The 27195-nt window shown below is 46.7% G+C and overlaps 1 protein-coding gene across 5 annotated transcripts; it reads left to right on the top strand.

Annotated features, from left to right (window-relative positions):
• Window positions 1-843: 843 nt before the first annotated feature.
• Window positions 844-26984, top strand: ATP8B2 (ATPase phospholipid transporting 8B2). 5 transcript variants are annotated; one of them, XM_072647070.1, is made up of 29 exons: window positions 846-1020; window positions 3413-3483; window positions 4998-5065; window positions 8974-9032; window positions 9275-9388; window positions 9509-9607; window positions 9821-9882; window positions 9984-10056; window positions 12746-12816; window positions 13043-13122; window positions 13407-13565; window positions 13814-13902; window positions 14776-14972; window positions 17758-17966; window positions 18838-18881; window positions 19262-19427; window positions 19577-19765; window positions 19954-20069; window positions 20166-20330; window positions 20419-20530; window positions 20776-20881; window positions 21076-21220; window positions 21467-21650; window positions 21822-22045; window positions 22219-22302; window positions 22698-22943; window positions 23148-23286; window positions 24236-24366; window positions 24688-26984. In XM_072647070.1, exons 3-29 carry the CDS (start codon window positions 5035-5037, stop codon window positions 24964-24966), a joined length of 3573 nt encoding a protein of 1190 aa, XP_072503171.1. In that variant the 5' UTR covers window positions 846-1020; window positions 3413-3483; window positions 4998-5034; the 3' UTR covers window positions 24967-26984. The 5 variants fall into 5 exon arrangements, with proteins under 5 accessions (XP_072503168.1, XP_072503171.1, XP_072503169.1 ...); XM_072647068.1 differs by lacking the exon at window positions 3413-3483 and adding an exon at window positions 3502-3601 and having other exon boundaries at window positions 855-1020; XM_072647067.1 differs by lacking the exon at window positions 3413-3483 and having other exon boundaries at window positions 844-1020.
• Window positions 26985-27195: the final 211 nt, after the last annotated feature.

Below are 27195 nucleotides of genomic sequence, written 5' to 3' on the forward strand. Positions count from 1 at the left end.
AGGAAGCTTCGCTAGTCTTGGGCGTTCCTTTTTTCACCCCTCTCTTCTCCCTCAGAAATATCCAGTTCCCTTTTCTTTTAACCCTGGCTAAATTCGAGTTCACCAAGTATCATTTCTTTCTACCCCTGGGGCCCCTCCCCTTGACTCAGACACCTTCAAAAGTTAATTAGAGGTGGGGGAATCTGTCCCTGATACTAGAAGATCCGGGGAAGAGAGGGAATGAGTGAGCCAGCTAAGGAGCGGTCTTAGTGCCGCCTCTGCTGCTAATTATAGGGTTCCGCCCTTCCCAGTACCCGATGCCCGGAGATGGGGGAAACTGAGGCAAGGGAGACCCAACACAGATTTCTTGGAGCTTCTCCCGGCAGAGGAAGGAATGCCCTGAGATGAGCTAAAGCGAGAAGGATGCAGGACACCAGGCAACTCTAAAGGGCATGAGCAGAAGGGGTAAGTTGGAGAAGCATCCTCCAGAGGGAGACTCCCCCCTCACTCACCGCTTCCTCAGCCTCGCCCCCTTCCACAGCATAAAGGAGATGCTCCGGCAGTCCTAGACTCAGAGAAGTTTTCTTCAGCCTCCTCGTTCCCTTCAGAAAAGCAAAACCTAACTAACCCCTCTCGGCCCTTCTGCCCCAAACATCAACGGGGAGTGGGAGGGCATGGGAGTGGGGAACCAGTGGTGGTAGTGGGAATTGCATTACAAGACTGCAGAGGCTCAAGGGTTAAGACCTTCGCCTTGCCCCGCACAAAGATGGCGGCGCCCACCTTTCCCGCCCCCCCATCTCCCGCTCCCCAAATCCCCCCCTCTCCCGCCCCCCGCCCTCTACAGATGTCTCCGTCACTTCCGCCCCGCCGTGGCCGAAACTGACACAAAGTAGCGGCCAGAGGCCCAGGGGGGAGCTGGGGCTGTAGCTGGGGTGGGGGGGCGGGAGCCCGCGGGGAGCCGAGCGCTCCCTGCCCCAGCCCCCGGCATGGGCAGGACAGGGCCACCGGGGCCGGGCGCAGGGCGCTGAAAACTGAGGAGAGGTGAGGGGGCAGTGAAGCCCCGTGGGTGTATAGTGCGGGGGTGCTGAAGCAGCGAAAAGAGGGCATCGGGAGAGGGCAGAGCACGGAGTGGCTCGGGAATGATGATGAGAAGGGATAGAGGAGGGGAAGATCACGGTCCCTCTCGGGTACAGATAGAGGGGGAAATGGGGAGTCGGGAATGAGACTAGAAGAGAAGATCGGGGGTCCTGGGAAATAGAAGGGGAGGACAAGCCAGGGAGGAAAGGGATTTTTTGGGGAGCAGTAGAGAGAAGGTGGGGAAATTTGGAGCTAGGGTGAAATGGAAGGAGGAGGAACTGGCGACTGACGTGAATGAGGATTGTTTAGGACATTTGGGGAATGAGTAGCAATGGAAGCGAGGTGGGATGCGTTGATGGGATTACTGGGAACTAGGAAATTCGAATATTGGAGAGCCTGGGAGAAACTCCAGGAGAGGAGGGATATGAGAGATAAGAATGTTGTGCAGAGGAGAGATCTGAGGCTAAGAGTACTACGAAGTGATAATGAATAATAAGAGATTTGGGGAAGACTCAGTGCTTGGTTAAAAAAAGATTTGGGGGAATCTAGGACTGCCTTCTTATCTCTCAGTGTGTAATAGTAGAAAAACTGAATATGCAGGGAGAATGGGGCAATGAAGTTTTAAGAACAGTTGATTAAAAAAAAAAGGGCCAAATTCCTTTGTATGAGTGCCTTGCTCCCCATCATAAGCTGTGGAAAAGCAGATATTGACCAGTGGAAGGAAAACTGGGAGTTATGGACTTCCAGAGTTCAGTTCTTGATTCTGGAAAAGTGGGTTGATGGGGAAAGCAGGCTGCTTGGATTCCATTTTCTTTTGTATTTCTACTTAGACCTATCCCTACATGCCTATTTCAAGATCCTCTGGAAAGGAGGGAAGGAACATTTGAGAGAGGGGCTCTCTCTGGAGAGAGGGTAATTCTTGGCTTATAGAGAGGAGTTATCACAACTATTCTCCCCCTCTTCAGTCCCAAAGCAGCCCAGCTTCTTTCCCATTGGTAGCTATTTATACATAGTGGGTGTCTCTAGAAAGGACTGGGGAAGTGGGGGTGGAATCTGGCAGCCAGGCTTGACCCTGAGCAGTCTCAGAGGCTAGGCTTGAGAGGAAGGTGAGGTGTAGATCCCCTCTCCCACTCCTCTTCCATATCTAGAATCCCTGAAACTGGATGGAGTTGGGGTGAGAGGACTCCCAAGGGTTGGGAGTTTAATTTTCCAGTCTGAATCTCCCCAGAGTCTGAGACATTGAATAATTTTCTTGGCAGTGGGTGGGAGGCATCCAAGGCTCCTGAGAGGAGTTTATGTTTCTTTCATTAACCACCTCCCATAGGATTCTCTCTCCAGGGCCTGATAGTGGTCTCCAAATTGCCCTCAAAACCCAGGGTGGAGCTGGGATTGCTGATGGAGTCACCGGAACCTCGTGATGGCCTATCTTCACTTCAAGTCTCTCCCCTCACCCCCCTCACCCCACCCACCCATGAGTCATCCCCCAGACTGGGTGGGGTTGGTGTCTTTATAGTGTGGATAAGGCTGTATCTCCTACAATTTCTGAGCTAGACACCCCTAGGTTCTGAGGTTAGGAAGTGGGGCAGGGCAAAACTTTTGGCCAACTTGATCCTTGATTTGGGATTTGAGGTGGGACTTTGAGCCAGCTTAGGGAGAACATGGTATGTGTGTGACTGGGGCTCCAGCCAGAGTCTGTCTGTAATTATATAGGTTGAGTAGACAGGCAATTAGTATCTCTTGGGGCTGACAGGCTGTGGGGTGTGTCTGGTAGACAGAGAAGGAGGGAAAACCTCCACCCCTGGTATAAAGGGAAAAGGAGGTGGTGAAAGGGGCAGGTACCATGTTGGCAACTTTCTCTGGACCAGGCTTAATTGGGGAGGAGATGCCTCCAAAAGTCTCTTGGTGGACAAGCCATTTTAAACTCTGGGATATGCGAGGAGAGTGGAGAAAGAGAAGGAACGAATAGCATAACAGAAAGGTCCCAGTGTCTACCCTGATCCCATGTTCTCTGGGCAGGTATAGAGTGCTCTCATGTTCCCATTCTAGACGTTGTTGGTGGGGTAGTTCCCTGCAAGAACTTTGGAGACTAAACCATCAAGCAGGGGAAAGAGAGTCAGTTAGCTAGCCCCATTCTAAAAAGAAGAAATTTTGGTGCTACTTGTACAGGAAGTGAGGGCCACACCTCTGATGTGAGAGCCTTTGGAGGAGGTAATAACAGGAGCTCCTGGAATGAGGGGAAAGGAAGTAGGGGCCTGAAGGGCGGGACCTACCCTCTTCCGGATACCCTTGCAGGTGCTTCCTGGCATACTCTACAAAGCTCCCTTAACCTTTGTCATTGGGGGACTCTGCTTTCTAGATTTCTCTGCCACATATATAGGCGTCTTTCTCTCCTTGAGAGCCTTGGAGGTTTCCCAAAGACAAAGCCAGGTTTGTTTTCCGTTCCAGCTCTTCTTTCTACAAGTAAGGATACCTTGCTTTGGGCAGCTGGGGCCACCCGGTGAAGTGTCACCAAGACGATTATAGAGAGAGAGGAATGATATAGGGGGTAAGCAGCAGCGTCATTCTATGAGATCATTGAGCAGTTAGTACAGGTAGGACTTGTTGTTGAAAGGCTGGAACCTGTTCAGTATTACAACCTATGAATAAGATCCCGCTTGGTGGCAGGGATACCAATTTTAAAAACAGGACAGTCTCTGTTCTCCTGGAACGGATAGTTTAGTAGAGGAGAAGAATATACACAGTAACTGTAACACAAGTTAGAATATAATTAAAACACAGGTTTTGCTAAGCACAGAAGAGGTGCTTAATAAGTGTTTGTTCAGGTAACTGAATTAAAAGTTCATAAAGGGGTTGGCAGAAGAGATTTGAGACCCATAAGGAGGAAGTAGCACTTGAAATTGTTCTTAAAGGACTAAAGGAAAATGATGACCTGATTTGAAAATGTGTATATTACAGGTCCATAGGGTATCATCCAGTAAACATTTAATTAAATATCCACTATGTACCAGACACTGTACTAAGTGCCAGGGATACAAAGAAAGGTCAAAGACAGTCCCTGTCCTCAAGGAGCTTACAATCTAGTGGGAGATAACATGCAAACAACTATGTTTAGACAAGCTGCATCCAAGATAAATAGGAAATAGTCCAGGGATTGGGATTGGGAAAGGCTTCCTGTGAAAGGTAGGATTTTAGTTGGGATTTGAAAGAAGCTGGGAGACAGTGATGAGGAGGGAGAGCATTCCATGCATGGGGGACAGCCAGTGAAAATACCCAGAGTCAGGAAATGGAGTGTTTCCTTTGAGAACAACAAGGAGGCCAGTGTCAGTGGATTGAAGAGTATGTGTGTATAGTGGTATAAGGTGTAAGAATACTAGAAAAGTATGTGTGTGTTTGTGTATGGAGGAGTAAGTTAAGAAGGGCTGTGCACACTAGAGGATTTTATATTTGATCCTGGATGTGACCGGGAGCCACTGGGATTTGTTGAGGGAGGGTGAGTGAGTGAGAGTGTGTGTGTTCCGTGGTTAGACCTTTAGAAAAATCTCTTTAGCAGTTGAGTGGAGCATGTACTGTCTAGATTAGGGGAAAGATGTGGGAAGCAGATCAACCAGCAGGCTGCTGCAATAGTCCAGGAGTGAGATAAAAGTCTGTGCAGAACCAGGGAGAAGGGAATTTATTGTAGACATGTTGCAAAAATAAAATCAACAGGCCTTAGCAACAGATTGGACATGGGGAGTGATAGTGAATCAAGGATGACATGTAGATTTCAAGTCTGGGGGACTTGGAGGGTAGTTATATAGCAGATATAGAGAAATTTGGAAGCAGGAGGAGTTTGGGGGAAAGATTATGAGTTCAATTTTGGTCACGTTGAGTTTAAGATGTCCACAGGACATCTAATTCTAGATGTCATTGTCTTGATGTGTCCCCCTTCTTCCTTCCTGTAGGATCTCCCATGGGCTTGCCAGGATCGCTGTGGGTGAGATGGCATTGTGTACAAAAAAACGCCCCCCAGGTAAGGAAGATAGGGTGGGCTAGCTCTTTGTGGTCACTATAGGAGTGTTGTCAGTGCTTAAAGGGGAGTAGAAAAACAGCAAGGGGGCCAAAGGGAAGTGGAGTCAATAATATCGAACTTGACCTCACCTTACCCCAGGAAACAAAACTGAAATTAAAAAAACAAAACACCTTTGCACATAGATTCATAAATAGCAATTAGACTTACCTTTATCAAGGCACTATCTCTATAAGCCTCAGTTTCTTGAAAATTAAAATGAGGGCATTAGACTGGAAACTCTAAAATCCCTTTCCATTCTGAATCCTATCTTTCCTATGTATTGAAAATTCCTATGGGAACAAGTCTAAGGGCATTGGGGATGCCAGAACTCCCTTTCTACCTCTTAGGGAGGACTTTCTGCTGCTGGTAGCAGAGTGGGGCTAGTTGTGGGGAGGAGGGACTGGAGGTAGACTGATGTGGTAGGAAGAATGCTGGATCTGGTGCCAGAATATTTGGGTTGGAAGACCCGGGCCAAGCTAGTACGTCAAATCACTTTCCCACTTTGAACCTCGGTTATCATGATGATCTGTGAAATGAAGTGGCCGGACTAGTTCAATTGTACGATCTCTTTTAGCTGATAATAATAGATAGTAATAGATGGCTTATGTACTACTAACTTAACTTTACATATTCATATGCTGCTCCCATCCACCTCGTAAAGTAGGTGTTATCATTCTAATCTTACAGATGAGCAGATTCAGAGTTAAGGGACTTGCCAGGGTCACCCAGAACCCTTTGAGTATGCAGTAGGCAGGCCATGCCAGACCAGTCACAGTGATTTTCCCCTCATTCTTCATCACTTTTTCCATTTTCTGGCGTAACAACCAAGTCTCTCTGGGTCCCTCCTTTTCCTTCTTTCCTTCCTTTCCCCAAACCCCATCCTTTCCTTCTACCACCCCACCCCACCTTCCACTCCTCCATCCCGCCCTGCGCCGCCCCCCCACTCCCTCCGTAGGGAGCTTCCCTGCAGCGGGAGCTGGTTGGAGGTGGTTGCCCCGGGAGACGCGGGCGATCCCGTCACCGTACTGGCTATCCCAGAGAGATGGGAGGCTGTGGGGCGGGGAGGAGGGGGAGAGGTGGGGCTCGCCCGTTCTCTTTAGTCTACGCGGCGCGCTGGCCAGTGGGTTCTCCCTGCAGTCGTGGGAGGGGGCGGGACTCCGGGCGCGCACTCTTGCGCGCGCGCTGTTGGGGGCGGTTGGGGGCGGAGCTGGAGGGGGAGGGGAGGGGAGGGGGTGTGCTGGGGGCGGTGGCGGCGGCTGAGCGCGGGGCTGCCGCGAGGATGGCCCGGGAGGCTGGTGTGGCGCGCTCCCGGAGGCCGGGGCTCCCCTCAGAGCGGCCGCTGCTCCCTCTCCTCCCTGGGGGGCCGTCCGCTCGCCGCCTCCTCTTCCTCCTCCTCCTTCTCCGTTGAGAAGACAGGGAGGGAGGGAGGGAGGGACCCCGCGAACTGTCTGCACCCCTCACTGCAGCCGGGATCATGACGGTCCCCAAGGAGATGCCCGAGAAGTGGTCCCGGGCAGGGGTGCCCCCTGCCTGGAGTCGAAAGAAGCCTTCCTGGGGGACAGGTAACGAGAGGGACCTCTCCTCCTTCACCCCCATCCAGGATTTCTTCCTGCCCCCTCCTCTGACTGCTCTGCCCCTGTGACCTCTTCATCCCGTCCCTGTGTCCCCATCCCTTCTCTGTGATCCCTCTCTATATGCGACTTCCGCATCCCAACTCATCTTTGCATCCCCCATCCCTTCTCTCTGGTCCTCCATCCTGTCTTTGTGGTCCTCCGTTCCATCTTTGTGTTCCCCCCCATTCTATCTCTGTGACCTCCCCTTATCATCTCTGTGACCCTTCCCCAACCCATCTCTGTGGGTCCCCCCAATTCATGTGTGCATCCTCCACCTTTTCTGTCTGGCCCTCCATTTCCTCTCTTTGACCCTTCATCCCATCTTTGTGGCCCACCATTCCATCTCTGAGACCTCCCCATCCCATTTCTCTGGCTCCCCTTCACCCCATCTCTGGTTCCCTCCATTCCATCTTTCTGACCTCCCCAATCCCAACTCCATGACACCCTCCATATCAATGACCATTCATCCCTTGTCTGTTCCGCTTCCTTCTTCTGACTCTTCTTTCTGTGACATCCCAATATCTATGTCCCCCTGCTTTATTCCTTTATTCCACATTTCTGTGACTCTCTGCCACTAATGCTCTATCTCTGTGACTCTCATCTTTGTAATTCTTTCGATGCTCTATCTCTCTGACCACCAACCCATCAGTTCTTCTCCTTCCTCCCCCAGACCTCTACATCTCTAACCCTAGTCTTCTTGGATACCTCCCCTCAGATTCCTCTTTCTCACCTCATGACCTTCCCAATCACTTCATTCTGTAAGGTCCCTCCCCTTACCCACCCTCCCCCAGGTCTGTGGGATTGCTGGCTGGTACTGTGGCCTCTTAGTTTACGCTCCTTATTCCTTCTTGCTATTTTGGGGAGTCTAGGTGGGGGGAGGGGCAGTGGTGCAGAACTAGGAGAGTTCCAGTATGGGGATATCTGTGGTTCAAGGGGACAGAAAAAGGGGAAAGCTGGGTTGGGAAGTTGTTGAAGAGAAAGTGGGAGAAGGAAAGGGACCCCTGGGATTGGGGCTGAGATGAGTGACATTGAGTTGATGTTTAGCACTGCAGTGTGTTATGCAGGTGGTGTCCAAATACACCTCCCCCTTCCTTCCTACCTCCTGTTTAGGTCTCCCTCAGGTTTAGAAAAGGTCAGAATTGCTGACTAAGGCAGCAAAAACCCTTGTACTCCCTCCCTTTCTTAGCCTGAGGGTCATGGTAACCCCTGGGTATAAGTTGATACTGAGGTCACTATTCATGGGTTACCCCTACAGTAGTTCAGTAGAACTGGGGTTTTGGGAACTGATCTGTCCCTTTTGACACTTAAAGTCTATTTAGGAACTGTAGAAGGGGTTTGGGATAATTATACGTTGGACATATTCTTGGTAAACATCATTTAGGGATGAGGGAGAGGGAGCATGGAATACAGAGGATTATAGCAGGAAAGCTAGAGTATAAATGCTCTGATTGCATTCCCTTTATCCCTTTACCCTTTTCTCCACTGTCCCCCTCCCCCAAAGTCCCTGTCTGAGTCTGCATGACCCATCTCCCTGACCTCTCCCCCCTCCCTCTGACTTGAAGATGAGCTTTGAAATAAGCTGATGTCATCATGGGCCAGTAAGGAGCCAGTCTTAGTGACATGTGACAGTCAGTGGCTCCTGTTGGGGAGACTGCACGTGGGGCTGAGACACTGCAGCAGCAGCAGCGTAGTTTCTTGGGGCACTGTGACTCTCTTGCTGGCCATCTAATGCCTCCCCTTTGCCCCCTCCCTTTATCACCTTCATCTGGGTAAGGGTTACTGCTTTGCACTGTAGCTGTGGTAGGGAGGGTAGATAAAGAAAGGGAAAAGGGATTATTTCTTCACCTACAACCCCTTCTTGAATAAGATGACTAAATTGACAATGCCAAGGGATCTGGAGTATTCCCTAGCAGCATTCTTTTAGTTGGCTACAAAGGTTAATAGGGCTTGAAGAAATGGAGTGCCAGCAGTTGAAATGCATATTGAGAAAAAGAGAAAGCTATGTTGGTTGTGGCATTTTCTGTAGCGTGGATAACATCTGCTTAGCTGTGTGTTGGTAGAAGAAATTTATTGATAGGGATTTTTTTTCTCCAGGAATGGGGGCTATGTCTGAATTAACCCTCTTGTTATAACTGTAATAAGCAGAAGGAGCCAAGTGTTCCAAGAGGAAAATGGAACCCCTACAGAATGGAGGAGGGGTGACAAGGTTGGTTCTCAAGTTGTATCTGCTGACAATCGTTATTGTGTCTGTTGTAGAGGAAGAGAGGCGGGCACGGGCCAATGACCGAGAATACAATGAGAAGTTCCAGTACGCGGTGAGTGACCTTGTCCCGGTCTCTACCATGCATCTGATCTACCTAAAGGAAAGATGTGGATGTTCCACCAATGTGGGAATGTCTGTCTTTCTGTTGGTATTCTGGGACTGTTGTGGGACCAGTTTTCCTAGGCCACTTCACATCTGTTGCTGCTCGTGCATTTTTCATTTAGTTCCATGTCAGTGGAGTAGGATGTAGCCACCCCACGCTCACCAATTACCCCCACCCTTTCCCTGCCACAGAGTAACTGCATCAAGACCTCCAAGTACAACATTGTCACCTTCCTGCCTGTCAACCTCTTTGAACAGTTCCAGGAAGTTGCCAATACCTACTTCTTGTTCCTCCTCATTCTGCAGGTGAGTGACCCTTATACTGTATGCTGCACTAACCTCAGAAAAGCAGAGGAAGGTAGAGAAGGAAGTGAGAGGAGTAAGGCAAGGCAATTGAAGAGGAATGCGTGTCTTTTTCCTTTGTAGTTGATCCCACAGATATCTTCCTTGTCCTGGTTCACCACCATTGTGCCTTTGGCTCTTGTCCTTACCATTACAGCTGTGAAAGATGCCACTGATGATTATGTGAGTTGTTTTCCATCCTCTGTTCTCTACACCCCCCTCCCAACAACAGTTAGTGGATATCTTGGCCCATTCAGATTATATCTACCTGGGACCCAATGGAATTACCCTGGGTGGTCTTTATTTTCGTCATCACCTAAAACCATCTTGATCTGACAAGTGGGAGCTGGGACATATGGTGTCCTTCACCCTGGCACATCTTTCTTTTCTCTTCAGTTCCGCCACAAGAGTGATAATCAGGTGAATAACCGACAGTCTCAGGTGCTGATCAGTGGGATGTAAGTACCTACCTAAGGATAGAGGCTCTGGGCATGGATGGTGTCTCTTCAGGAACTAGACTAGTCTCTGATGCTGCTTTTTTTTTTCTCATCTTCTGCAGCCTCCAGCAAGAACAATGGATGAATGTCCGTGTTGGTGATATTATAAAGCTAGAAAATAACCAGTTTGTGGCGGTAAGAAACTTTCTAACCTTTGACAGAATAGGACGGTTACTCTATTTAGGGATTCTTGCACTGGCTAGGTTACTTCCCTTTCTGCCTAGCTAAGTGGTCCAGTGAATAGAGCATTGGATCTGGAGTCAGAAAGACCTGAGTTCAAATCCAACCTCAGATACTTGCTAGCTCCGTGACCCTAGGCAAGTCATGTAATCTTTGTCTGCTTTAGTTTCTTTTCTGGAAACTGGGAGTGGTAATAATAGCATCTGCTTTCCAGGGCTATTATGAGGATTAGATGAGATATTTATAAAGCTCTTTGCAAACCTGAAAATGCTAGCTATTATCATCTCTTGGAGAACCAACTCAACTTTACGCTAACTCTCCTCTTCTATTTTCCCCCTGTTTTATTACTGATCCTGCTTTGCCAAATCTCAATCCTGAGTTATTCCCACTATCTACCTTCTTTGCTTCTATTCATGTGCTGCTGAACAGAGCTGGAGGAAATCATGAAACTGACTACCCTACATATTTGTATTATCTGATCTGAACTGAGTCCTCACTGCAGCAAGGCAATCATTCTATTCTTCCCTAATTATTTACTATCCCATTGTTGGTCCAGATCTTTTGATCTACCCTCATGTTTCACATGTCATTCCTTCCCTTAGCTGAGGACCTCCTATCATTCTTCACTGAAAAAATTAAGGCTGTTAGCTAAGAGTTCCTCCTCATTATTCCTCCTTTACTCTGGTCTTGCATGGAGAAGTAGCACTTCTTGCCAAGTCTAGTCCCTCTACATGCACCCTTGATCCCATATCCAGAAGATTGCCCCACTATCGTGTCCTCTCTCTTTTTAATCTTCAATTTCTCCGTCTCACCCGGGTCCTTTTCTAGTGCCTTTATGCCTATGTCTTCTAACATCCTTAAAATACAAAACCAAAAATAAACCTCTTACTTGATTCCACCGTCTCTGCTATTGGTAATTCTATATCTCTCCTCCTCCTCTTGGAAAAACTATTGGCTAGTTGAGAAAGCTTTCTTTCTACCTGGTGCCTCTTCTTCCTTTCCTTTTACTTGCTTCTAAATCCTTTGTATTTTAGCTTCCTCAAACTGAAACTGCCATCTTCAAAATTACTATTGATCTTGTAATTGATGAATCTAATGACTTTTTCTCAATTCTCATCATCCATCTTTACCTTTTGGTAGCTTTTGATATAGTTGATCACTGTTTGCTCCTGCATACCCTCTGGGTTTTTCTGTTTTTCTTTTTTTTTTTGGACACTGCTCTCTCTTGATTCTCAGTGTGCTTTGCTGCTGCTTTATCCATGTCAAACCTGCTAACTATAAGTATCCCTCATGACTCTGTCCTGGGCCCTTTTTCTTCTCCCTCTATACTGTCTCACTTGGTGATCTCATCAGCTCCCATGAATTCTATTTCATCTCTACGCAAATGATTCTCAGATTTATATATCCATCCCTAATCTCTATCCTGTCCTCCATTCCTATATTAACAACTGCTTCTGGGACATCTTGAACTCAGTGTCCTAGAGGCATCTCAAACTCAATATTTCCAAAACTGAATTCATTATCTCCACCCCCTCCAGATATTCCTCTTTTCTGTACTTTTCTATGAGTGTTGTGGGTAGCACTATCTTAGTCACCCAGACTCCCGATCTCAGGGTCAGCTTTAAAATGCTTTACTCTTAACTCCTCATATATCCAATTTGCTGCCAAGTGTTATTATTTTTACCTCTACAACATCTCTCCTATGTCTTCTTCCCTCCACTCACAGAGCTGCCACTGTAGTTGAGGCCCTCATCACCTGGCAGCTGCACTATTGCAATAGCTTTCTGATTGGCCCCCCTGCTTCAAGACCTTTCCTACTCCAATCCATTCTCCACTAAACTGACAGAGTGATATTCCTAAAGCACAGATTTGACCATGTCATCCTTCTCACTCAATACATTTCAGTGCTTGCTTGATATCTCCAGGATCAAATACAGAATCTTTTGTTTGACTTTTAAGCCCTCCACAGTCTGGCCTCCTCCTACCTTTCAAATCTTCTATGCTTTACTCTCTTGTCCAACCCCCACACATTCTAGGGTCCAGCTACGTTGGCTCATATTGCTGTTCTTTCTACATGACACTTCTCTCCCAACTACGTGCCTTTGCACTGGCTGACTTCCATACCTGGGATGCTGGGATCCTCACCACCATCTTTTAGCTTTCTTTCCTGTTTTCCTATAATGTCCCAGCTTCTGCAGGAAGTTTTTCTTAGTACACCTACCTGCTAGTGTTTTCCTCTTTGAGATTACTGTTGTCATATAGAGGAACCTATTATCTTCATGTTTATCTCCTCCGTTAAAGTATTTATTTTAATAAACTGGTATTTGGCAGGAATTGGTTTTTGTTTGTTTTTTGGTTTTGTTTTCCTTTTCTTTGTATTTCCGGAGCTTAACACAGAGCTTGGAATATAGTAAATGCTTAATACTTATTTGTTGACTAATGGACTGCTTCCTTCTTTAAAAAAATAGAAGAAATGTTTTCTGAGTGAGACCTCTGTATTATTTGGGCTGCATTCTATTTCTTTTCTATTCAAGTATGTAAGCAGACTCAGCACTTTTTGCAATAGGCGCTAAGTTGGGGGTAGCGAATGATGCTGTTGGAATTGCAGGGTTACCATCACCACCTCATGAAATTCTCTCTCCAGGCCGATCTCCTTCTCCTTTCTAGCAGTGAACCCCATGGATTGTGCTACATAGAGACAGCAGAATTGGATGGGTAAGTAGCATAAAAATGTATTATCCTAAATCTCACATCTCATTTCCTATTATGGTTAAAAAAATGATTTGGTAAGATGTTCTTATTTCTAGATTCTCTACTTACTTGGGAATTGAGGGATGAGAGGGATTTTAGAAGCAGGGTTGAGAAGTCAGACCCTTTGTGGTGCCCATGGGCAGAATGTAGGGGAGAAGGAAGTTAGAATTCTGGGGAACTATCATTCCAGGGAGACCAACATGAAGGTACGACAGGCGATTCCTGTGACCTCAGAACTGGGGGACATCAATAAGCTAGCTAAGTTTGATGGTGAGTAGAACTAGGAGAGCCAATCTTTGGCCAGATTGGGTGGTTTGGTGGGAATGTGTTTCAATCTTTTCCTTTTTTTTTTTTTTTTTTTTTTAGTTTTTGGCTATGTCCACTGATATCTATAACTTTTTTGTGAAAACACCATGGGTTATAGATTCCTACTGTTGCTATGTGTGCTGGGAAAAGCTTGGAGTTTTGACACTGGCTACTTTCTTCTCCTAGTTTGGTTGCTTCTTGGAATGTCAGCCACAGCTAGGCCAGTGACACTTTTATCCTCACTTCAGGTGAAGTTATTTGTGAACCTCCCAACAACAAGCTGGATAAGTTCAGCGGCACCCTTTACTGGAAGGAGAACAAGTTTCCCCTAAGCAACCAGAACATGCTGCTTCGGGGCTGTGTGCTCCGCAACACTGAGTGGTGCTTTGGACTGGTCATCTTTGCAGGTGATTTTCCCAAAGGCCAAGGAGTTGAGTGAGAAGCAGTTAGGAATTCAACCTAGTGCTTGAGATGTGTGGCAGGAAAGACTTTGAGGCTGATAGAATATGTAAGGGCAAGGCTACCAGCCCCAAATTTTAGCAATATAACCTGCATTTGCTTGAATTTTTGGTGAGGTTCTATATTCTGGACATGAGGGCAGAATCTTTGAGGAAAGTCTCTCTTTTAACTGTCCCAACTTACCATCTCCTTTCAGGTCCTGATACGAAGTTGATGCAGAACAGTGGTAGGACAAAGTTCAAAAGGACGAGCATTGACAGGCTGATGAATACGTTGGTGCTCTGGGTAAGACTGGACACTGCTGTGGCTTTTGTATCTCCTGTGGTCTCTTTTCCACAGTCAGCGTTCCAGTTTTGAGTTTTGGTTTAAAAGTCACTGACAAGACATCCAGTCAAAGCCTGTGTTTATTTCAGGATCTTTTAGATCTGGAAAATGTTACAAGAACCTTAGTAACATATGCACAAATCAACAACAAAAACAATTCCAGTGGATTTCCTCCTCTGGATCCCAGCTCTATGGATGATCTAGTATGGCACGTACCCTAATGCAGCTTTTTAGCCCGAGACAGGGGACCAGTCCTTGAGGGTTGTTTTCTCTTTGACTGACTACAGTACCTGCGTTGGAGGGGGGAAGGAATATCTGTGGAAAACATTGCTATGTTAGAGGGGAATAACGGGGTCTTTCTTTTACCCTTTCTCAGTATAGAGTCCCAGAGGGAAAATTTCCGACTTAATTCTGGCAGTTTCTAAAATTCTCTCTTGCTTCATTAGAAATCTGAGTACTGCTCCCCTTTTTGTGCCCCTCTGCCCACCCCTGACACACTCTAGGAAGCCTGACGCCAACTTCTGTGGTGAAGGAGCTTCCGCCCTGGTCCTGATCAGGCTGTTGGCAGACTTCGCCAGAGTTAATATGGCAGAAATTGGCGCTCAGTGGATTTGGATCGCCCCCTGGTGGCCCTTGAACACTCTAACATTTTCAGCTTTGTGAACTTCAGATTGATCCCAAGTAAGCAGGGAAGCTGCCTCCTGTTTGAGGGTTCGTCAGAGTGGAAGTAGTACCTTCTTTCAACCCGTTGGCATTTGGCTAGGAGTAGCTACATGGTAGTAAGGTGACTTTTCCCTGCCTAGTAGAGCTGATCCCTCATCTTTTGTCCAACAGATCTTTGGCTTCTTGGTCTGCATGGGGGTGATCCTGGCTATTGGTAACGCCATCTGGGAGTATGAGGTCGGAGCACGCTTCCAGGTCTACCTGCCATGGGATGAGGCAGTGGACAGTGCCTTTTTCTCCGGCTTTCTCTCCTTCTGGTCCTACATAATCATCCTCAACACTGTGGTGCCCATTTCACTCTATGTCAGGTATGTGCTTCCTCTGCCTAGGAAATATCAGGAGCCCCCTTAGCAATTTTTCATATTTATGAGTCTGTTATAATTCCAAAGAATGTAACTTGGAGTCCTCATAGGAGACAAAAAGGTGAAACATAACTGGTTATCTTTGTATCATACCTCTCACCACAGTAACTAGATACTTTGTGATATATTCTTATGAAAACCAACTTAACTAAACAGATTTAACATATACTGTCTACCGTATTTTGAAGGTACTTTGAAGACCATTGTCTCTGCCCTTAAGGAACTCATATCAAACCTATGCGTAAATAACTTTGGTATATGGCAATGAATAGTACGAAGAAAATGCCATGGGAGTTCAGAGAAGGAAGAAAATTACTTTTGGATGGGGTGAGCAGGGAAAGCTTCTTGGAGGAGACAGTGTTGGAAGCCTGAGTAATATCATGATGAGAAGTGAGGGTTGAAGGTATTCAGAGGAAAGAGATCAGGAAGGGGCAAGATTTGTTCAGATAATACGTGTTCTGATTTGGCCACAACATGGGGTATATATTGGGCAGTAGAGACAGGTAAGCCTGAATGGACCGGTGAGATCCAAGTTTTTATGTGAGGCTCCGAGGAATTGTATTCAATAGGCCTTGAGAAAACATTGAAAGTTTGTAAGTACTGAAGTGATATATAATAGGGGTTCTTTAGGAAAAATCGGTCACGTGAAAATAGGTTGGAGTGAGAACCGGCAGAGTAAGATAGGAATTTATACACTGGACTTGGAGTCCAGTTGAGTTCCCATATTGACTCTACCATTGGCTAGCAGTGTGACCTTGGGCAAGTCTCTTAGCTTGTCTGGACCCCTTTCAACGATGGAGTTGGACCAAATGATCTCTATTATCCCTTCTAACCTTGAAAATTTATGATTCTGTACCTTTCCTTTCTTTCTAAATGCCTTGGACCTGAGAATTTGTCTGGAAACAATTTTGCAGATAGCATTTTTTAAAAATCCTCATCTCTGCTGCCTTTTGTTTTGACTCATTATAACAGTCTTAGTCTTCCATATTCTGTGTTCTGGCAGTGGTGTAGTTCCTTCCAAAAAGAAGGAAGAACGTTTACATATGGCCACAGGCAAGTCATTTCTAATATCCCAATGAATCAGTTTTCTCACATGAAAAATGAGACTGATAATACTTGTTCTACCCACTTAACAGAAATGCTGAGAAAAGTAAAGGACCCAATAGTTTGGGAAGCACTTAAAAATCAGAATACTATACAAATAGCATGAAGAGGCATGATTGTACATACTGCCCAAGTGTTTGCTCAACCAGAGCCTGATTTCTTTCAGGCTTGAGCATTTAAGCCCATTCTTATTTCCATGCCTACTAACAAATGATGGTTACTGTATCCTCTCAGGCTGTCCAAGAAAGGTTCTTTCTTGTTGGGGATAGGGAGAGGAAATGAAGCATCTTTGTAATAAAGTTTGGCTTTTTAAAAGAAGTCATTCCAATCAGTAGTATTGCATGTTGATGTACGTAATGGTGTGTGTTGGTGTATGTTGCAGAGGTCGAAGATACTTTTTTTATAATTACTGTCTCTTCTGAATAGCCTACCCAGAAGAAACCTTCCTTGTAACAAAGAAAGTACATTTAAGCAAGATAAATGGAAAAATTGACCATGTATGACATTATATACCTCATTCTCCACCTGTAACCCACCACCTCACTACTGAGAGGAGAGGGATATATTTCATCATTAGACCACTGAGTTTAAAATTAGTCATTGCATTGATCACAGTCAAGAAAAATTCCTCTTCTTAAGCCTTGTCAGGTTGAAATGGAGGGTAGGGTGGGAAGAGGGTGTTTGGCAAATTAAGCAGAGTGTTTTTAGGAGATTTCATTGATACCCAGATTTTTCCTAGTATTTTAATTGAATTTGATAGGATCTATTTGATAGGATGATTTGATAGGATCAGGGTTGGGAACTGAGTACTAGGATGATATGAGCTCAGTGTCCCTTTAGCTCCATTTTCTGCTAGAAACAGGATTTTTTCTAAAAATGCCAACTGCTCAAATCCCCTAGCTAGTTGGAGATAAAAGATATAAAAACATTTTGAAAAGTTAAAGAACACCCCCCCTCCAAAAAAAAACTGTGTATGTATGGTGGTATTGACTTCCAAGTTTCCTTGTTCCCTCCCTCTTCTTTCAGAGTGCTTCAGAATAGGTGTGGGGTTCAAAAGCCAGGTTATAGGCCCATTCTTGCCTTGCATTTGGGAGGTCAAGAAATCCTGTCCAGAATCTTCTTTTTGGTTCTTTCCACAATGAAGTTTGTTTGCCCTGGCATGCCCAACAACCTCACTATTTTTCTCTTTTCTTTCTTCCCTCTCATACTTTCTCTTGTTTTTTTCTCTGCATGGTTTCTGTCATTATTAGCCCTGAGGTAAGAACGAAGTTCCCTTTCTAGTTAGCAGCCCTTCCTCTTCCTTTACCTGTGGTCCTCCTGCCTGCTCTGGTCTTTTCCACTTTTCTGTCTGGAGAGAGACTCGCGGGCAGGGGTTGTGGTGGTTCCTTTGCCATGTATAAGTGGCCAACCCCATCCCTGGGCACGGTGTTCCCCTCCTGCTCCCAGGTTCCTGCATCATTCTTGTTTCTCCCCTGGCAGATGTCCTTGGTAGAAGTCTGCAGCTAACGAATGCCCTGTGGTTCATGTGGGTGGTGTTCCTTCTCCCTCGTCCTGTTAGAGATTGTGGTCTCTGGGGATGGTCCTAAGCTTTATTTCCTTCTCCATCCCCTGCCCCTGCCCCATGCAGTGTGGAAGTGATACGCCTTGGCCACAGTTACTTCATCAACTGGGATAAGAAGATGTACTGTGTGAAAAAGCGGACACCTGCGGAGGCTCGCACCACAACACTAAATGAGGAGCTGGGTCAAGTGGAGTACATTTTCTCTGACAAGACAGGCACCCTCACACAGAATATCATGATCTTCAATAAGTGTTCCATCTATGGGCGAAGCTATGGTGAGGCCCTCGCCAGTGTTGGATTCAGAGTATGGGAAGGGATTTAGGGGTCCACCCCTCAACTGGAGGGTTTTTTCGTTATTTGAGGAATTTGCTTCTCCTGATGTGGACTGCAGTGGAGTCCTATGAAAGGTCAATTTTAAGTACTGTTTGGAGTAGGTGATAGTATTTCTTCCCTTATACTCTGTTCATGTTGTTGCCCTGGTCCTAGCTCCAGGGTACGGGGGAGTTCCTTGGCTGATAGGAAGCCTCAGAAACTGGCCACTGAGTGGCACTTCTAGGCTGAACTCTGAGTCTCCAGGTGGATCTGCAGGCAGTACCTTCTGCCTACCGCACAGGGGCCTTGTGAGTCTCTGGGAAATGGCCTTGGGTTTTCTTCTGTGCCCTGTAGATTGGCTACCATGCTGTAGTGGCCCTTAGAGCTGAGCTGCTGGCACAGCATGGACAGGAGTTGATGGTTTTGCAGAGCTTACGTCCTTGTAGTGACTGCTTCTTGCACTAACCTTAACACAATGGCCATCGTTTGTATTTGTTTGAGGTTTTGTTTTTTTTTTTTTTTACACGTGTGAATCTGGTAGAATGAGAGGCTTTTGGGAAAGCATGGATGAGTATTAGAATGAGAGTTGTCTCTGGGGAGAATGCTGTTTGGGTGGAGTAGGGGATGGCTCCTTCAAAGTTAGTAGGAGCTACAGCCCCGATTTGCCTTTAGAATTAGTTTTATGATGTAAGTGATTCTGCTTGAAAGATTTGTGATTAGCGCTCCATGTAGCTGGTGGAAAGCTTCCCTTTGCACCCTACCCCCTTTTTGCTCTGAAATACCAACTCTAATGCTCTGTCTTTATCTCTTTCCTGGGATGTGTGTGGTTGGCAGGTGATGTCTTCGATGTCTTGGGACACAAGGCTGAATTGGGCGAGGTAGGGCCCAGTCTCATTTATTATTCTAATATGGTCATTAAACACTGACAAGGTGCAAATGTATTAACTTTTATAGCTAGGAGTAATCTACAGGTAAGGATTATTGGGAGGAAATATGAGAATGCTGACTTCTGGTCTGATGACAGTACTAGCCTGTACCTCATTAATAGCCTGTCTTCAGGCACTGAAGGGGAATCAGCTAGGCCTGCTTGGGAGCGTGCTAGGTTTCCAAAGGGGTTGGCAGTGAGGAGGGGAAGCTTGGGATATACACTGACTAGGCATAGGATAAGGGGCAACACCTTCATTGGAATTCAGCTGAGCAGCCTCCCTTGACTGTGGACTACATGGCCGTTCTCACACTCAACTTGTGTCTGTTCTAGAGACCTGAGCCCATTGACTTCTCTTTCAACCCCCTGGCTGACAAAAAATTCTTGTTCTGGGACCCAAGTCTACTAGAAGCAGTGAAGATGGGGGACCCCCACACCCACGAGTTCTTTCGGCTCCTTTCTCTGTGTCACACAGTCATGTCTGAAGAAAAGAACGAAGGTGAGAAGCTGGCCTCAGCTGTTCATGATGGCTCGTTTGTTTCTTTCTTGGAGTTTTTGTTCTGCCATGAGTCCAGGTTCAGGCTTACTGGATATGATGGTCCCTTGAGTGAGTGTTTACTCAGAGGGAGCTTGCTTTGTCCTCACCAGGGGAATTGTACTACAAAGCTCAGTCCCCGGATGAAGGGGCCCTGGTCACTGCGGCCAGGAACTTTGGCTTCGTGTTCCGTTCACGCACTCCAAAGACAATCACCGTTCATGAGATGGGCAAAGCCATTACCTACCAGCTCCTGGCCATTTTGGACTTCAACAATATTCGCAAACGCATGTCAGTCATAGGTGAGGTCAGCGGTCTGGGGCAATGTTGGGGGGTAGTTCCATCCTGGAGTGGGTGAAGTCCTGCATTCGGAGGAGGGTCCCACTTCTGGGCCAAGGGGCACTTGAAATCTCATGTCAGAATATAGGAGAGGACATTATGTGAGTCTTTGCCTGTTGAATCTTTCTGGGAACTTCTCTCCCAATTACAGTACGGAATCCAGAGGGCAAGATCCGACTATACTGTAAAGGAGCTGACACTATCCTATTGGAGAGACTCCACCCATCCAACCAAGAACTGCTCAATACCACCATGGATCATCTGAATGTGAGTGTAGAGAGAGTAAGGGGAACTCTAACTTCCTGCCAACTCTCAGCACCATTCTGGGGGCCAAAGGTTTTGACCCCTGCTTTTATCTCTCAGGAATATGCAGGGGATGGGCTGCGGACTTTGGTCCTGGCCTACAAGGATCTGGAAGAAGAATACTATGAGGAATGGGCAGAAAGACGACTCAGAGCCAGCTTAGCCCAGGACAGCAGGGAGGACAGACTGGCCAGTGTCTATGAGGAAGTTGAAAATGACATGATGGTAAGAGACATAGGGACCTGCGCTCTGGGGGCTGTGGATGAAAAACATTGATGAGATCTCATTTCTCTTCAATTATGGTCTTTTTCAGCTGCTGGGTGCAACAGCCATTGAGGACAAGTTACAGCAAGGGGTCCCAGAGACAATTGCTCTTCTGACTCTGGCCAATATTAAGATTTGGGTGTTAACTGGAGATAAGCAAGGTAAGACCACATGTGTGAAGCAGGCTTGGATATCTGTCTAACTCAAGGTTTTTTGTTTTATGTCTTTCTCCTCTGCTGAGTATATCCCTCTATGGAAAAGGCTTGAGTCTAGATCTTATAACCAGTCAATTCTTCTATTAAGTTTAAGTCTCCTGAATACCCCCTTCCCATCTCCCAGGACAGAGGAGATTCTGCTCACTCCCAGTGCTTTCTGTCTATTAAATCTTGAGCTTCTCCCTTGCTAGAGACTGCAGTAAATATTGGCTACTCCTGCAAGATGCTGACGGATGACATGACAGAAGTGTTTATTGTCACTGGGCACACTGTTCTGGAGGTGCGGGAGGAACTCAGGTGAGAAGCCTGAGGTGGTGGCGGGGATGACCCTGTCTGCTCCATAGTGGTGAGGTGGTGGGTACTAGGCCAGCTTGGTTAGAGCTGGGAAATTTCCTTGTTCTTGTTTAGACTGAGGTCCAAGTTCTTATTCCCTTGGGAAATGCCCCAGTACATGCTATACTCAACGTAGCCAATTCCTTTTCTCTATTTAGGAAAGCCCGGGAGAAGATGATGGAGTCATCTCGTACAGTAGGCAATGGCTTCTCTTATCAGGAGAAACTTTCCTCTTCCAAGCTCACATCTGTCCTGGAGGCTATTGCTGGAGAGTATGCCCTGGTCATCAATGGTCATAGCCTGGTAAGGGAATACCATCCCATATCTCAGACCGGAGGCTCTCCTGAAGCCTTCACTTTATGGAGTTTGGATAGTCAGAAAAACAAGATATTGTTGTCCAGTTGTCTGAGATCTTTCCATATAGTCTTCACCTACTAGTTTGTCCTCATTCTGCTTGTCTTCAGAGGAAGTTGCTGGTGGTGGTTGGGGGAGGATGTGAGTTTCCAGATGGGAACTTGGGGAGTCTGAGACATGTCCTTTACCTCCCAGGCCCATGCTCTGGAAGCGGACATGGAGCTTGAGTTCCTGGAAACAGCCTGTGCTTGCAAAGCGGTCATTTGCTGCCGGGTGACCCCCTTGCAGAAGGCCCAGGTGGTGGAACTGGTGAAGAAGTACAAGAAGGCTGTGACGCTTGCCATTGGGGATGGTGCCAATGATGTCAGCATGATCAAGAGTGAGCACTTGATGCTTGTGTAGGGTGTACAGGCTGATGGGGGTATTTTCTTCTTCTGGAATCTTCTAGGCCCACCTAATTCCAGCTCTTGGGAACAAGCTTTAAGGGAGTAAGGAAAGGTCTGGGACTGTGTTGTGGATTTCTTGACTTTCCCACCTTTTCTCTCTGCAGCTGCTCACATTGGAGTGGGTATCAGCGGACAGGAAGGGATACAGGCAGTGCTGGCCTCAGATTACTCCTTCTCTCAATTCAAGTTCCTACAGCGCCTTCTGCTGGTGCATGGACGTTGGTCCTACCTGCGCATGTGCAAGTTCCTTTGTTATTTCTTCTATAAGAATTTTGCTTTCACCATGGTCCACTTCTGGTTTGGCTTCTTCTGCGGCTTCTCAGCCCAGGTATTGAGTGCTTACGGTCCTTCGGTGAGGGTTGGCTTTAGAGAGGGAGCTGAGGAGTGCCTCTGAATTAGCAGTTTCCTTATGTGAGATGGTATCCTCCCATCACCCATTCCCCTCTCTGCCCTCTCTGTCTCTGTACACTTATGCCTCTTTCCATCTCTCCCTTTCTATAGACCGTCTATGATCAATATTTCATCACACTCTATAACATTGTATACACTTCGCTCCCCGTCCTGGCCATGGGGGTCTTTGATCAGGTATGGAATTGCTGGTGTTTAAGAGGGCTTCACTGAATAAATCATTCTGCACAATTGGAAGAATGTGACATTCTATCAGCCATTTCCTGCTTATGTGGGAAGCAAACCCACCTGGCTGGGAGGACATGTGCTTGCTCCTCTGTGAAATACATGCAGTTGACCTGTCATTGTTGACATATCATTGTTATAAATACCAGGGTATCTTTATGTGGGGGTGTACATCGCTGGCTTGAGACTAAATCCATTTGGCAGAGGATCTGGGAGGGAGAAAAGAGAAAGGTGGCCAGTTTTGGGCTTTTGTAAACTGATACCAAGGCTGAATTTAGGGTGGCATGTTTCCTTGTAAACCTTAAATCGTGACTATTCCCAACCCAGCATGAGTCATCCCCTTACAGGATGTACCTGAACAGCGGAGCATGGAGTACCCCAAACTCTATGAACCAGGCCAGCTCAACCTTCTTTTTAACAAGCGGGAATTCTTCATCTGCATAGCCCAAGGCATCTACACCTCAGTACTCATGTTCTTCATCCCCTATGGCGTGTTTGCTGAGGCCACGCGGGATGATGGCACCCAGTTGGCTGACTACCAGTCCTTTGCTGTCACTGTGGCCACCTCATTGGTCATCGTAGTCAGTGTGCAGGTATGAAGCATCTCAGCGTGCTTTGTAGCTCCTTCTCTACCCTGACCCCTGAGTAAGGTTGACCTTACTCAGTCAGTTCCCTGTTTGGACATTTTCATGGTGGGGCTCCCTTGATGTACGCTCTTCTGTGCATCATGGTTTCATTCTCCCGGTTTGTGGGTTGTGGTTGCCCTTTCTGCTTTTGATCCCCTTTCTCCTTCCCAGATTGGGCTGGATACAGGTTACTGGACAGCCATCAACCACTTCTTCATCTGGGGAAGCTTGGCTGTTTACTTTGCCATCCTCTTTGCCATGCACAGCAAGGGGCTTTTTGAGATGTTTCCCAACCAGTTCCGATTTGTGGGTGAGTCCCCAAAGCCTCATTTTGGATGAGTAAGAGAACTAAACATTGCCTAGGGCCAGCCCAGCCTAGGACTTCAGAGTGCCTACTCTATTTCCTTTATAATTAATTTGGTCAAGCATTTATCATGTGCCAACACTGTGTTACCAGCAATGTGTTAGGCACTTGGGGAAACACAAAGATAATTGAGATGTCATCTCTACCTTCAAGGAGCATATATCTGATAGAGAGAAGATTCGTACAAATAGGTGCCTCCCAGTGCAGCTTGTAATAAAAGTGGGAGCAGAATAAACAGCAGAAATTCATAAGAGATGGTGAGCATTTTGGGCTGGGGAAATCAAGGAAGGCTTCTTGGAGGAGGTGACATTTTAAGTGGCCTTTGAAGGACAGATAGGATTTTGATAAGTAGTGATTGTGGTTGAGCAAAGGTCCAGAGGTGAGATTAGGTAAAGGATGGATAGGCAATGAGGATAGTCCAGATTGACTTGTGAATAGGCTATGTGTAGGATAGTAGAGGGAGGGAAAGTAGAAAAAGTAGTTTGGAGCCAGAGTGTAGTTGTCCTTGAATGCCAGGCTATGGAGTCTGAATGTATTCAGTGGGAAGTGAAAAATCCTCAAAAGTTTTTGATTTGGAGACAGAGAGGATCATAGTAGAGTGTTAGAATGATGAATATGGCTGGATGGATTAGAGGGAAAAGGGCATAAAATTAATTTGGAAAGGCTATTGTAAATGGAGTGGTGACAGTGGGAATAAAAAGGAAAGATAGATATAAAAGATTGCGAAGGAAGAATGAACAGAGCTCTGTGAGTCATTGGATGTGGGAAATAGGGAACTAATCCTGGGATTTTGAGTCTAGATGACAGGAATAGAAATTTGAAAGGATGTCATCCCTTCGCCTTTCCCTCAGCTTCCCTCCTCCCTTGGGCTGATGATTGTTTTCTCCTTCCATAGGTAATGCCCAGAACACTTTGGCCCAGCCCACAGTCTGGTTCACAATTGTGCTTACCACAGTGGTCTGCATCATGCCTGTGGTAGCCTTCCGTTTCCTAAAGTTGGACCTGAAGCCTGAGCTTTCGGACACGGTGAGAGGCCAGTTGTTTGTGTGGGAAGGGTTGGGGAAAGTTAAGCTGTTTTTGTGGTGGTGGAAAGCTTGTTGGGGTGAGCCCTCCTGAGTCTCCAGTTTCCAGACTGCCCAGAGATCAAAGATGGATCCATGGCGGTCAGTTTCCCTCACTCTAGATATTTTGAATTCTGTTTGCCCTCCTTCACGCTAGACCAGAGCTTTGGCTGCAGATCTTGTACCGTTTCTGCTCCTTTCCATCTCTTATATAACTCTTCGCTTAATTACTTAATTCACTTAATTCATAGAGGTGACCCTCCCTCCTTTTTTTGTCATCCCTTAGGTCCGCTACACACAGCTGGTGAGGAAGAAGCAGAAGGCCCAGCACCGATGCATGCGGCGGGTGGGCCGCACAGGCTCTCGGCGCTCTGGTTATGCCTTCTCCCACCAAGAGGGCTTTGGGGAACTCATTATGTCTGGAAAAAATATGCGGCTCAGTTCTCTTGCCCTCTCAAGCTTCACCACGCGCTCCAGTTCCAGCTGGATTGAGACTCTGCGCAGGAAAAAGAGTGACAGCGCCAGCAGCCCTAGTGGTGGGGCTGAGAAGCCCCTCAAAGGGTGATGGGCTACAGCCTGGGGCACCCCTGTGGTGGTGACCGGGATGTGCTGAGACGCTTGCTTTGCTTGGGTGCTGGACTTAGCACCTAGGTACCAGCCTGGCACTGAGGAAACAGAGTCTCTGAGAAGCTGTTTTCTGGTTTCCTTTTTGCTGGGTCGCGTTCCCCGGTGGTCTTGCCACCACCATTCTTTCCCTTCCTTTTTGCTGTTCTCACCAAGAATGGCTGAGAACTTCCTCAGCTGAGGGAGCTCAAAAGCAGGCCAGTGGAGAGGATGGAGGTACTGAGAGCAGAGCTGGGGTCACAGAGGACCACTTTCAGTAGGGGAACACAGATATGGAACCAAAAACATAGAGAAGGACCTTTTGCAGAAAGAGAGCTATTCCCACTCTGCCTGGGAGTCCACAGGTTGGGTGGATGAAAGGGGAAAGTGGGACTCACTAAATCTCCTTATTTTTTTACTCCTAATCCTTGGAGGGGACCGCAAGATTCCCTGTTCCTGAATTACACAAGAATGTATTATGCTGGGAAGCCCGGAAGCTGTTGGGGCCTGGGGCCCCTCACACCCTGTCATGTGTCATGCATAGGTTCATGTTTGTATTTGGTTTGTTTTATTTTCTTACTTGGCAAGTGGAGGAGGCCTTTATAGTGATTTCTCCGTTCTGGTTGGTGTCCTGATTTCTGGGGAAGAAAGTTGGTGCCCATTGGGCCCCTCTCAGAACCTCGTGTGGGTATGGAGGCGCATGCAGAAAAGACATTGTCAGGGGGTTTGCTTTACCCTGTCTAGCAGTTTGGGAGTAGCTTACCTAAGGGGCAACCTGAAGGGTCGTGTTGGTCCTTTCCCCTCCCTTAATTTGAGGTTCAAGTATAGCACCCTCCTGTTCTAGCACCAGGCTCTTGGGGTCCTTGCCTGCCTCCTTGGGCACGAGGATTGTGTGAGTGCTGGCTGGGACCTGGGCGATGGTAGGCAATGTTAAGCTGCACCCAAGCAGAATTTAGGCCTAGAAAAAAAAAAAGATGTGGGTTTTTCTTTATTTTAATTTTAGATCCAAAATATTTTGTAGTTGAACTCCTTCTCTCAGCACCCCAAATCTGGCTCTGCCCCACTGTCTGTTGGTAGAGGGCCTTGGTCCCGGCAGAAAGGGGAACTTGACCCTGCTGCTCCTCACTCCTTCCCCTTTCCCTGATCCCCCAACTGCCCTGAGACGAGAAGAGACGAGAAGCATGGCTGGGCCATGCCCTAGTTCTGAATCATGTCCTGCCCCCTCCCAGCAGCCTCTGTGAAGGAACTGCTTTTTTGGTTCTAGGCAGTAGGTTGTTTCTTGTGTCCCTGCCTCATTATAGGTTTTATAAGAAGAGGTACAGTGCCTGGAACTCCAGGAGAGGACTTGGTGGACCTGGGCCTGACCCTGGGGCCGCACAGACAGAACCCAGGTTTGGAAGGACAGTATGGCTTGGTCCCCTTTTGCTGTGCCCTCCTCACTCACAGTGATAGTTTTCCTCCATTGCCAAATCAACCTTGGGAAAACCCTTCTTTTTCTTCTTTGAGGGATGGGGTGGATTTTAATTGTTTGATTTGAGGGCCTGTGAGGACGAGTTTTACTGAGGCAAAGGGAAACAGGGTCCAGAGTGGCCGGAGTCTGGACAAGAATGGCCTTGTCAGTCATGCAGTCTGCAAACTACATCATGTTTGTCTTGGTGTTTCTCTCAAGGTGAGAGTCTGATTTTTATACCAAAGAGGAAATGATTTTTTTTTTCATGTTTGGTTTGTCTAAGATATATATACATATATGTATATATATATGTGTGTGTGTGTGTTTGTATCTGTGTGTGTACACACACACAGTTATATATTATTTTTGGTTCTCTCTCTTGTTTTTTAGGGAGGGGGGAAGTGCTAAGTTGCATTGAGCTGTAATTAAGGAACATTCCATATAATTTATGACACATTTCTATACTTGCAAATTGTATCATTTTATGGGTATAAAGAGAAAGCCTTTTATAAAATTACTGTTTCTGAGAAGTGTGTCAAACGTCTTTTTTTCTGATATTTAACAAGATGGATCATGAAAGGATGATACCACCATGGACAGAGAAGAGGTTTTATATGAGACAGATCTAAACAAAGGTTGAGGAGATTTAATTTAATTACAGTGGACAAGGTAATCTTTTTCCTTTCTGCTTTCCTCCCTCTGTGGGCCTGGCCTCTGTCTGGTATATTAAGTGTGGGTGAT

The sequence above is a fragment of the Notamacropus eugenii genome, chromosome 2, assembly GCF_028372415.1.
Source record: "Notamacropus eugenii isolate mMacEug1 chromosome 2, mMacEug1.pri_v2, whole genome shotgun sequence".
NCBI classification, from domain to species: Eukaryota; Metazoa; Chordata; class Mammalia; order Diprotodontia; family Macropodidae; genus Notamacropus; species Notamacropus eugenii.